The 13,122-nt window shown below is 40.5% G+C and overlaps 1 protein-coding gene across 1 annotated transcript in view; it reads right to left on the reverse strand.

Annotated features, from left to right (window-relative positions):
• CFAP70 (cilia and flagella associated protein 70) overlaps positions 1 to 13,122 on the reverse strand; it is a 123,965-nt gene that overhangs the window by 24,089 nt on the left and 86,754 nt on the right. The window contains exons 20-21 of the mRNA XM_053663819.1: positions 7,196 to 7,354; positions 1,444 to 1,565 (exon numbers count right to left, since the gene is read on the reverse strand). Coding sequence (XP_053519794.1) covers positions 1,444 to 1,565; positions 7,196 to 7,354 — 281 coding nt within the window. The remainder of the gene's footprint in view (positions 1 to 1,443; positions 1,566 to 7,195; positions 7,355 to 13,122) is intronic.

Consider the following 13,122-nt stretch of genomic DNA (forward strand, 5'->3'; position numbering starts at 1 on the left):
CACGTAAATGGCTGCATTGTGTCAGTTCCATGGCCCTTATGGCTGAAGATTCTGTTTCTGATAATAAATAATAAGGAACATATTATAGAATGAAGTGCTTATCAACCTCAAAAGGTTAGAGGTGAATTATACACGTTCAACCCATCATGGATCCATTATCAGCTATTCACTTAGTCACCAAACAGAGACTTTTCCAAGTGAATTATTGGCAGTTATACAATGCTGGTCTTGCTGATCATCATACTAGATAGGTTTTAACCTGTATTTGTAAAAGAAGAAAGATTTATATGATCTGAAGAGACACCAGAGTGGTAACCTGTATTACCATTTTGTTATGCTGCAGAGAAACACTTGACATCTACACGAGGTAACATATTTAGGCAGCTGTAATCATAAGGAAATTTAAAGAGAAACGAAACCCTTTCTCCTAAAATTCTACACTCAGGATCTTGGAAACAGTGTATCTGTTTCTGACACACTCTCACATATTTGTTATATGCATCAGTTTTACACTTAGAACTATTCTTTATTTTTAATACTGTACAAGGCCTGCAAATTTGACAAAGTAACACACACTTGCTAAGCAAAGGGAGAGCCCTTCTTTTCTCTCCCTTCTGTTCCTATCTCAGCCTATAATATAGAAACTTCCACTAACACACCTTCTCAGGAAGTACTGGGCGGAGGCTCTGCAGCTGTTCCCACTCCCTGCATTCTGGCCCTTTGACCTGGGCAGCAGGGAGACAGCCTGTTTCTCCACTGGGGAAGTTTAATGCGGCCCCCTCCTACCCAGTTCATCATTCTGGCCCTTTCTTGAACTTTTCCACACAAAGTGGAGCATGCATACTGCAGGATCGGGGCCAGCTGGATCCTACTCTCTCTCCTATTGCTTGCTTCATGGATATATTTCTTGTTTCCCATGTGGCAGGTAGACCTCCTAGGATGTTCTTCTCTGGGAGGAGGCTGCCGTTCTCCAGCTGTTCCACCTGTGACAGTATGGGTAAGTCAAATCTGGAACCACTCACATCTCCAGCTCTGTTTTACTAATAAAATAATTTAATATTTTATCCCCCCATTTAGCACTGTGTCTGTTCCAATTGGTTCAGAGCCTGAAAGGGAAGAAGGGTTTGATCAGGCTCCTGTGGACCCCCAACACTCACATAGTATGAGTTCCCATAATAAAGTGACATCAGTTTCCATAAGACTCAATCTGAATTCACTGTGCTAATATTCTGCAGGGAGCAGACTTGCAGTGAGGTCTTCTGACGTGCTCTACAGAGTGGTCCATACTGGGATGCCCATCCCTTTGGGTTTACAGTGTGCTCTTGACAGCTTACTTGATTTTTACATCAAACACACTTCTGCTTGCAAAGATACCACACGGAATAAGTGATTCATTAAAATTTCAAGTGATTCACTAACTTGCTCAAATCCAAATAATCTGACCTGCACAGCGTTGACCTTCATCAAAAAGTGTATGGTCTCCATAAAGATGGTGGTAGGACTTTGGGAAACCCCCTGAGGGGAAGGATGCAGAAACATCGATGAATCTTGAGATTTTGATGCTTCTGAAAATATATTAAAAGAATAGTCAATTGGGTGTAAAGGAAAAAGTATACAAAGCTCAGACACACTAATGTAGCAGAGAGAGTATTCTAATCTAATACATGAGATGGATCCTAATCTGGAAAGCAATAGGTTGCTCCATACTGATGGTCCCAACAAGCAGACCCCAAAAGTTCTTAAGGTTAGTCTACTGGTGGTTCCAAGTGCAAGGCACAACCAAATAAAAGTATTTTAAGAAGTATTTAGATTTTCCTGAATGTGAAACATAATCTATAGATGTTCTAAAAATGAAGAATGATTGTTAGAAAATCATAGGTCTGTAGCTGGCTACTTTTCTGAGCTAAATATAAACACTTATTTATTTTTTATTCTTTTCCTTTTTAATTGTTATTCAAGTATAGTTGTCTCCATTTTCACCCCACATGGTCCTCTGCCCCATCCATCTTCTCCTAGAACCTACACGCCCTTTGGCTTTGTCTGTGTGTCCATTATACATAAACCTTTTTTTTTTTTCACTGATGTAAGAAATAATTTATTTTTTCTCATCCAAATACAATTGAATGGGTGTTCCTATTTTTTTTTTTGTATAGAGAAATTTCAATTACATTTTTTTAAATTTATTTTTTAATTGATTATGCTGTTACAGTTGTTCTATTCCCCCCTTCATTCCCCTCCACCCTGCCCCCCCATCCCCACCATTACCCCCCTTTAGTTTATGTCCATGTGTCTCAAGTCCTTTAGGTTCTATATTTCCCATGCTATTCTTGTCCCCCCCCATCTATTTTCTATCTACTGTCTATGCTACTTATTTTCTGTACCTTCTCCCCCCATCTCCTCCTCCCACTCCCCTGTTGCTAACCCTCCTTGAGATCTTCATTTCTAAGTTTCCACTCCTGATCTAGCTGTTCTTTTAGTTTGCTTTTGTTTTAGGTGTGGTTGTTAATAACTGTGAGCTTGTTGTTCTTTCACTGTTCATGTTTCTTTAACTTCTTTTTCTTAGATAAGTCCCTTTAACATTTCATATAATAAGGGCTTGGTGATGATGAACTCCTTGAATTTGATCTTATCTGAGAAGCACCTTATCTGTCCTTCCATTCTAAATGAAAGTTTTGCTGGATAGAGCAGTCTTGGTTGTAGGTCTTTAGATTTCATGATTTGGAATATTTCTTTCCAGCCCCTTCTTGCCTGTAAGGTCTCTTTTGAGAAATCTGCTGACAGTCTGATGGGGACTCCTTTGTAGGTGATTGTCCCCTTAGCTCTTGCTGCTTCTAGGATTCTCTCCTTCATTTTAATTTTGGCTAATGTAATTATGATATGCCTTGGTGTGTTTCTTCTTGAGTCCAACTTTTTTGGTACTCTCTGAGCTTCTTGGATTTCTTGGAAGTCTATTTCCTTTGCCAGATTGGGGAAATTTTCTTTTATTATTTGTTCAAATAATTTTTCCACTGGTGGTTGTGTCTTTCCCCCCTTCTGGTACCCCTATAATTCGGATATTGGAGCGTTTAAAGATGTCCTGGAGGTTCCTAAGACTCTCCTCATTTCTTTGAATTCTTGCTTCCTGACTCTTTTCTGTTTGGCCATTATTTGCTTTCTTCTGGTCCACTCCATTGATTTGAGTCCCAGTTTCCTTTTCATCTCTATGGGTTTCCTGTGGAATTCCATTAATTTCCCTTAGTTTAGCCTTCATATGTTTCTCTAATTTGTGGCTATAATCAACCAGATCTGTTAGGATCCTGATGACCAGTGTTTTAAACTGTGCGTCTGAGAGTTTTGCTATTTCTTCGTCGCTTAGATTTATCTCTGGGGCTTTGAGTTCTGCCTGCGACATTTTTGGTCTGTTCTGGCCCTTTAAGTGGGACAAGCGGCGCCTTGGAGTCCTAGGTCGCTGGGTTGTGACGCTGTATGTGGGGGCGTGGTCAGAGCGGGGAAATGGCGGCGCCCTCTACTGCCGCTTGCCACGGGGACCGCCGGGGCCCGGTCCAACCGCCCACTCCCTCGCCTGTCCGCTCGCCCGCAGATAGGCAACCGCAGTCAACACGCAGCACCGCCTCCCCACTGTCTCCTCAGCAGTCGCTCACCCGGTGGGTTGTTCGGTCGCTCACTAGGTCCAATCCTGGTTTTGGAACCCGTGCGTCTGGATTCGCGCGTCTGGATTCCCCGCCTGGGTCCCTCCGACCGGAGTCCTACTGTGCAACTCCTCACGAGACGCCGGTTTCGCCCCTTACCGGTCGGGCTGAAGAATTTGTTGTTAGCGGACTTCCGAAAAGTTCAATTTTCCGTGTTCTGGTTGTGTTTTCTGATGCTAATATTTAGTTGTCCCTAAACTTGGTTGTGTGAGAAGGCACGGCACATCCACCTATACCTCCATCTTGGCGGAAGTCTCCATTATACATAAACCTTGATGGGCCTTCCCCTCTTATCCCTTATTATTCCCCACCCACCTCCTCTCTGTCATTTAGTTCTTTAATTCAATGTCTCTGGTTGTATTTTGCTTGCTTGTTTGTTTTGTTGATTAGGTTCCACTTATAGGTGAGCTCATGTGGTATTTCTTTCACCTCCTGGCTTATTTTACTCAGCATAATGCTCTCCAGTTCCATCCATGCTGTTGCAAAGGGTGGGAGCTCCTTCTTTCTTTCTGCTGTGTAGTATTCCATTGTGTAAATGTACCACAGTTTTTTTGATCCACTTATTTACTGATGGGTACTTAGATTGCTTCCAACACTTGGCTATTCTAAATAATGCTGCTATGAACATTAGGGTACATAGGTTCTTTTAACTGCTGTTTTAGGATTCTTAGGGTATAGTCCCAGCAGTGGAATTGCTGGGTCAAAAGGCAGTTCAATTTTTAGTTTTCTGAAGAAATTCCATATTGTTTTCCACAGTGGCTATGTAGCAGGGTATAACCAGCTCTCCCAGCCCCCACAAACGAAGGATTTGAAACAGGGTCCAGAAATCAGGGTGTCCAGGAATTATAAAGTATAGGATATCCTCACCCTCATAAGTCTGAACTGGGGGATAGGACTCAGGAAGCAGGGCCATTGAGAGTTATTTTGCATATCTATAACTTTTGGCTGGCTTCACAGATATGTTAAGTAGCTGTGGCCATGCTTTGAGCCAGGGAGATAGGAGTGACTTTGACCCATGAGGTAACTAGAAGGTAGCTCCCCCTGGTTACAGCACCTGTGTGAAAGCTTGGAGATGGTTTGCTCCATGCCATGGGGCACGCCTCCCTGGACTTACTATGGCAGCCCAGAAAAGCTGGACAAATACAGGAATGCTGGCAGGTGCAGCAGATTGTGGGAGGAGTCAGAAATGGGGCTGCAGAGGAAGATTTACGCTGGGATTTAAACCTAAGCATGCAGCCACACCAGGGGAACCACAAGGTTTTGGGGCTCCCTTTGCTACGTGGCTTAGGAATCAGGAGAGACAATGCAAGATCTTGCAGAGAAGGAAAAGGTTGAAAGGACTCTTGCTGGTGGACCATAAGAAGGTGTCACGTGGGTTTGGATTAAGAACTGGAGATCCTGGCAACACAGCTGATGGTGCTGGGAACCACAGGAGGCCTGCCAGCCAAGCTGGGATTCCTAGAAAGAACCGGGGGCTACATAAGCCATGGACTTCTAGTTTTCTCCTGTAATATGTATCCCAGACTGGGAAGAGAGGGGAAGGAAGGACTGTGTGTTGGGGGGTGTTTTAAAGAACTTTGGGGATTTAACAAAGACATTAAGTCATTACTCTTAAATCTGTATAACTTTTGAATAAATTTCCTTTTTACCAAACTCTGGCACTGAGAGTCATAATTCTTTGGTTCTCCTGCCAAAGAATAGGCAAGGTGAACCTAGCACAGAGGGACCCTGGGGCAGGGAGTCCATTTGGTAACATTATCTTGTCCCCTCCCATGGATTTGTTCTGTAACAGCTGTACCAGTCTGTGTTCCCACCTACAGTGCACTAGGGTTCCTTTTCTCCACAACCTCTCCAACACTTGGTGATTTGATGATGATGGCCATTATCACTGGTGGGAAATGGTATCTCACTGTGGTGTTAATTTGCATCACTCTGATGGCTAGTGATGCTGAGCATCTTTTCCTGTCTCTGGGCCCCCATATGTCCTCCTTAAAGAAGTATCTATTCAAGTCCTTTGCCCGTTTTTTAAATTGGGTTGTCTTCCTGGAGTGGAGTCATGTAAATTCTTTATATATTTTGGAGATTAAACCCTTGTCTGAGGTATCATTGGCAAATATGTTTTCCCACACGGTTGGCTCTCTGTTCATTTTAATGCTGTTTTCTTTAGCCGTGCACAAGCTTTTTGTTTTGATGAGATCCTATTTGTTTATTCTTTCCTTTATGTCCCTTGCTCTAGGGGACATATTTGTAAAAATATTGCTGCATGGACTATCTGAGATTTTCCTGCCTATGTTCTCCTCTAGGACTTTTATGGTGTCACGACTTATATTTTATCCACCTTGAATTTATTTTTATGTAGTGTGTGAGTTGGTGATCGAGTTTCATTTTTTTGCATGTAAGCTGTCCAGATGTCCCAATCCCATTTATTGAAGAGACCATTTTTACTCCATTTTATGCTCATGCCCCCTTTGTTGAATATTAATTGACCATAGAGACCTGAGTTTATTCCTGGGCTCTCTACTCTGTTCCATTGGTCTATGTGTCTGTTCTTATGCCAGTACCATACTCAGCCATTGTTTAAGGAATTCTTGTGCAGGGCTCTTGTTAAGAATGGCAGGGGCAAACAAGAGGAATTTACTCAAAAAAAAAAAAAAAAAAAAAGGCTATCAGCCAGCTGTTTAAGGAACTCTCCCAGTGGCTAGGCCAGTGAAGAGGGAGGACAAGGGATGTGATTTGCTCCAAGGGCACCTGACAGCCAGAACACTGTGGTGGATTAAAGGCGAGGGTCTGGTGCAGAGGGACAGTGGGGGCCCAGCAGCACTCTGAAGGTCTGGGCTGGAGCTGGGCACCTGTGAATATTGCAACCCAGATCTAGCCCCCATCCTTGCAAAACCACAGGAAAGGAAAAAAGTGCAGCGCAGCCCCTCTCTGCCTGCAGCATCCAGGAAAACCAGCAGAACTCGTTTGGTAGGTTTAAAGATAGCAGGAGGCTTTTTTTCTTTTTCTTTTTTCTTTTCCCAAGTGTGAGACAATAAGACCTGGAGCAGAGAAAGGACCAAAAACATACCTAGAGAAGAATCACAAATCTAACACCAGCAACTGAGAAACTGAGACAAATTTCACTTTGCTATCCTATAGCACTTGAAGTTTATTGTTTCTTTTTATTATTTTTCTGAGTTTTTAATTTGATTATTATTTTTTATTTCTTTTCTTTCTGGCATAATCATTGTTTATTGAGTTTGGAGCATTTGAAAACTTGCTTCCCAGCATGTCATCAGTTTTGGCTCAAATAAGTTATTATAAATTCTTTTAGAAAAACAAAGAGTTGTATTACTAAGTTTGGATTTCAGAGCCGAGCCTCACATGAAGGCACTTAGGCAAAATGATGGATAAACTAATCAACCTCAAACAAGTTAAAATTGCCATTTTGGTAATCACAGGAATTTTCATCCTTGTCTAGTTAGTGTACATCCCTCTTCCAATTAGAAATCCTTATTCCCAATTACCTCTTTTTTCTGGTATCTCCTTGACGAATAGGTTGGATGGTCTTTGACTGACTGCTGGATCCTGAGGTGTTACAGACAAAACTGGTTCTTGTACATATGACATCCGTTTGGAAGATTCTTCAAGAAAATCGTCCAGAATGGATAACTGAGCTCCTGGCCCTAAATAGATTAAATTTTAATGAGAAAAGAAACACCCCTTCCTACATTGAATATCAAATGGTTAGTACAGAAGATAAAATACAATCATTTTTCAAAGCATAAAAACATATTCCTGAAATACTGCATGGACAGATTTGTTTTTCATATTTTTTATATTTCTGATATAATTTAAAGAGTAGAAGCTAAAATGATAGTACAGCTTCTGCCACCATGACTCCTGGTTTATCCCTGCCACTAGCCTAGGTCTCAAACAGATCCCGATTATAAAAGTAACTTGCTAGACTCAAAATCTCAAAAATCCAGATAAAAGATTAATATATTTTTAGGTTATATTAAAATCCCTGAAGAACAGAAATTGTAATCATTTCAGTGTTTAATCTACTACTACTACTACTAATAATAATAAAGTAGCTGTGTTAGATCAAGACTCTGTGCCAAATATTATACTAAGGATTTTAATGTATAATCTCATTTATTTTTCACATATTTTATTTATTATACTCTTTTAAACTAAGTGAGTCATGGTAGAGTTAAATAATTTGCTGAAGCTCTTAAACATGCCTGTTGCCTCTCAAACAAACACTGACGAATAAAATAAAAAGCAATGCCAGGTGGGAAATGGGCAGTGCCAGCTGGCTCCAAATTAGAAGAGGTCACTTAGCCACAGCAAGAGATACGGCTTTGAGGTGTTCAGGCTTGTGGAGAGTTGGAGGGCTGCCCCAGCCCAGGTTTGACTGGTGATGTAAACAGATGCTCTGCTTCTCTCCTCCCCCTCCCGGTCTCTTCCTCAAGCTGTGCACCCCTCCTGCAGCTCCACCACACCCACCCTTTAGAAAGCCTCAGCATGAACAGAAAAAGGAGTAGGAGCCAAAAAGACCTCACATTAAGAAGCCTCTCTGCCCTGGCTGGTGTAGCTTCGAAGGTGTGTGACAGAGCTAAATAAACATAACAGCCAAATCCACTCTGTTGGTAGCAGTGGGCAGTACTATGTATTTCATTTGAATTTTCTTCTGATCTCTTCTTCTTTTTTATTGGTAAACTTAACAGATACTTTCAATAGACAATTTTGTAGTGAATTTTCATTTCCTCTCATCTCTTCTTGTAAAAAGCCCAGCACTTGAACCGTTATTACTTTAAATGTTCTGTATTTGTATCTGTTTCTATTAGCCAGTCAGTGGAATTTTATGCCTCTTGTTAAAATGATCATAGATGCACTCATTTTTTTAAACAGCAAGGTACAGCTTTTGCCCCAGACTGTCGTCTAACGTCTGTCATTCCAGTTTGAGTCAACGTGCTGGGCATTTATAAAAAGAAGCTGTGTAATAAAATGTTTTTTTAAGTGTAAAAAAAGAGAGATGGCTTTGAAAAAATAGGTAGAAATAGAATAGATAGAAAAGAAAGGGCATTCAAGCTGGGGGCATGCCACTGGCAAAAGTATGGAAGCAGTCATTTATTTTACTGGCTATTGAGGACTGCATAAAGGAAATTAAGGAAAAGTTGGGTTAGGGCTACACTGTATTGATATATCTGAATGCTAGGGTTTTTCTTCTACAGGCAAAAGGAGAGGGTTACAACGAAGAGTGTTAAGCAGAAAAATAAAGGATGAAAGTGGTATTTTATGAAGATTACTCTAACAGTGCCGGGGAGCAAGGAGAAACACAGTGTGGGTGGAGACAGAGAGGTCTGTAATAAGGCTATGACAACACTATAGGCATTTGGTAATGGAGAGTAGTGGAATCAAAAGGGAAGATGCACCCCGACTCATGTGGCTCAGAGAGCTGGGAGTTGCCCTGCAAACTGCAGGGTCACCGGTTTGATTCCCAGTCAGGGCACATGTCTGGGTTGCAGACCAGGTCCTCAGTTGGGGGCATGTGAGAGGCAACTGATAGGGGTTTCTGTTTCTCTCACACATTGATGTTTCTCTCCCTCTCTCTAAAAATACATAAAATCTTTTAAGAAATAAATAAAAATGCAACAAACATTTTGAAAGAGAACCAACTAGTTGTGGGAATTAACCTGATATAAGGATGGGGGAAGGTCAAGAAAGAAAGAAAGAGGAACACAGATAAGATCATGAGCTTGGGTGCGTAATGTAAGGATGTAGAGTCAATTTAGAGCGCAGGTGGCAAACACAGGGCCTGAGGGCCGAATCCCGCCCTCCACCTTGTTTTATCTGGCCCAGCACCTTGTTTCTACCCAGTGGCAACGCCAAGCTCTCGCTCAACAGTTAAGGAGTAAGTACATTTATACAGTTTTAAAATTACATTCAGCCCGTCGAAGGCAACCAAGAGGCTGATGTGGCCCCTGGTGAAAATGAGTTTGACACCCCTGATTTAGAAGATAAGGAGTGGAATTCACTAGTAGAATAATCTAGCTGCTGGTTTCTAGGGGGATGTCAGAGATACAGATATTTGAGAGTTGTCAGTAGTGAAAAGAAAACTGAGGGTAGGTGGCCTCTTAGAAAGTAAGACTGTGCTATGGGAAAATTGTATCTGAAGAGGGTGACAAGAAAGGGAAGCTAACAAAGGAAAATTGGCAGGGATCTAGGAGGCAATCCAACATGTATTTTATGAAGGAGACTGGTTCAATGATACAGACTGATCATTGAAGGGTAAATGAGGATCTTAATGAAAAAAATTATTAATATTCAGCTTTTCTGAGGTATAATTTACATATGGTAAAGTGTTCACTTTTAAGTATATTTTAATGCATTTTAACAAATATCTACACTTATGGAATCACTATCACAATCAATATACAAGACTTTTAATTCTTGCCCAAGCTTCCTTGTGCTCTTCACAGTTAATCCCCAGTTCCCGCCCCAAGGCAGCCACTAAGCTGCTCTCTGTCAATATAGATTAGTTTTGCTTTTTTAAGAATTTAACTTCAATGAAATGTTACAGTATGTATTCTCTTGCATCTGGCTTATTAACTTAGCATAATATTTTTGAGATTCATCCATATTGTTTATATCACTAATTTCTTTTTACTGCTAAATGGTTTTTGACTATGTGGTAACAAATAACTATTAACCATTTATCTGTCTATTGGTGACTGGGTTGTTTCTAGTTTTGCCTACTACAAATAAATCTGTTGTGAACATTTGTGTATAAATCTTTGCAAGGACATATGTTTCCATTTCTCTTGGGTAAATACCAAGGAGTGAAATTGCTGGCACATGTATGTGTAACTTTATTTTAAAACTACCTGGTTGTCTTCTTGGGAGAAGGGCCTGTTCAGGTCCTCTGGCCATTTTTTAATTAGATTATTTGTTTTTGTTTTTCAGTATGAGTTCTTTATACATTTTGGATATGAACCCATTATCAGAGGTGTTCTTTGCAAATACCATCTCCCATTTGGTAGGTTGCCTTTTTGTTTTGTTGATGATTTCTTTTGCTGTATAGAAAGTTTATTAGTTTGATACAGTCCCATTCATTTATTTTTCCTTTTACTTCCCTCAGCCTTTGGGATCAAATTCATAAAATTCTCCCTGTGTTTCCTTCTTTTTTTCATTTTCTAATTGTTCTTCAAGTACAGTTGACCCCATTTTCCCCCCACCACTATTCCCATCCCACCCATCCCTACCTCTCACCCTGGATCCTATCCCCCAACCTCTGCTGGCTTTGTCCACGTGTCCTTTATATATGTTCCTTAACAGTTTTTCCCCAATTTTCCCCATTATTCCCTTCCCCCTCCCCTCTGGTTACTGTCAGTTTGTTCTTTATTTTAATGTCTCTGATTATATTTTGCTTGCTTGTTGGTTTTGTTGATTAGGTTCTTGTTAATGGTGAGATATGGTATTTGTCTTTCACCGCCTGGCTTATTTCACTTAACTCTCCAGTTCCATCCACACTGTCGTGAAGGACAGGAGCTCCTTCTTTCTTTCTGCTCTGTAGTACTCCATTGTGTAAAATGTACCATGTTTTTTTGCTGCACTTTTTTTTTTAAAGATTTTATTTATTTATCTTTAGAGGGGAAGGGAAGGAGAGAGGGAGAGAAACATCAATGTATGGTTGCCTTTCGTGCGTCCCCTGCTGGGAACTGGCCTGCAGGGAACCTGCCTGCAACCCCAGTGTGTGCCCTGACTGGGATCGAACCGCGATTGTCTGGTTAGCAGGCCCGCGCTCAATCCACTGAGCTACACCAGCCAGGGCTTGCTGCACTCTTTTACTGATGGGCACTTAGGTTGCTCCCAACACTTGGCAATTGTAAATTGTTCTGCTATGAGTATGTAATTTATTATTTCGGATCTTATTTTTAGGTCTTTTATCCATTTTGAGTTAATTTTTTGTGTATGGTGACAAATAGCAGTCTAGATTCATTCTTTTGCATATGACTTCCCAGTTATCCCAAGACCATTTATTAAAGACGTTTTCACTTCTCCATTATATGTTTTTGGCTCCTTTGTCAAAAACTACCCAAATACATGTGGGTTTATTTCTGGGCTCTCAATTCTCTTTCACTGGTTTGCATGTCTGTGCTCTTCTGCCAATATCATGCTATTTTGATTATGGTACCTTTGTAGTATAATTTGCAGTCAGGTAGTCTGATAACCTCAATTTTGTTCTTTTTTCCTCAGAATTGCTTTGGCTATTCAGGTCTTTTGTGGTTCTACACAAATCTGATGATTTTTTTTGTTCTAAGAGTCCAGCAGAAATAATGCCTGCTTGAATGTGGTTGGTAGGGTTATAATATGGGGGTAATAATTTACAGTTTTAATTTGAATATTTTACCTAAAATGTCATATGGTGTACTTGAGTGTGATATTGTTATATTACAGAATTACATGGTTCTGATTTGGTAATAAAAGATTTTGTAATAAAAAGGAGGCATTATTTGTGCCAGAGCCTGTATTTCTTTTTTTTTAAAGTGCCAGTGGGATTTGGATGGGGATTGCATTAGGTTTGTGTATTGCTTTGTGTATATGGCCATGCTAACTATGTTGATGGCCAACAGATATACAAAAAGATGCCCAACTTCACTAGCTATTACATAAATGCAAATCAAAACTACAATGAGATACTATCTCACACCTGTGAGAATGACTATTTTCAACAAAAGAAGTAATAACAAGCATGGGAGAGATTGTGGAGAAAAAGGAACCCTTATTTGCTGCTGGTGGGAATGTAGACTCATATAGCCACTATGGAAAATGGTCTCGAGGTTCCTCAAAAAATTAAAAATAGAGTTACCATGTGACCCAGCAACCCCTCTTCTGGGTCTGTATCGTAAAAATTTGGAAACATTTACTCATAAAGATATGTATCCCTGTATTCACTGCAGCATGCAGCAACTGTGGAATACAGTATGGAATTTCCTCAGAAAACTAAAAATGGAACTGCCTTTTGACCCAGCAATTCCATTGCTGTGCTTATATCCTAAGGTCCTAAAACACCAATCCAAAAGAACCTATGCACCCCAATGTTCATTGCAGCACAATTTACAATAGTCAAGTGCTGGAAGCAAACTAAGCGCACATCAGTAAATAAGTGTATAAAAAAACTGTGGTGCATTTACACAATGGAATACTACACAGCAGAAAGAAAGGAGCTCCTACCCTTTGCAACAGCATGGATGGAACTCAAGAGCATTATGCTAAGTGAAATAAATGAGGTGGTGAAAGAAAAATATCATATGATCTCACCTATAAGTGGTACCTAATAAAAAATGAACAAGGAAGCAAAATATACCAGAGACACTGAATTACAGAACAAATTGACAGTAACCAGAGGGGCTGGGGGATAGGGATAATGGGGGAAAATACGGGA

The sequence above is a fragment of the Artibeus jamaicensis genome, unplaced genomic scaffold (genome assembly GCF_021234435.1).
Source record: "Artibeus jamaicensis isolate MK-2021 breed Jamaican fruit bat unplaced genomic scaffold, CSHL_Jam_final contig_332, whole genome shotgun sequence".
Lineage (NCBI taxonomy): Eukaryota > Metazoa > Chordata > Mammalia > Chiroptera > Phyllostomidae > Artibeus > Artibeus jamaicensis.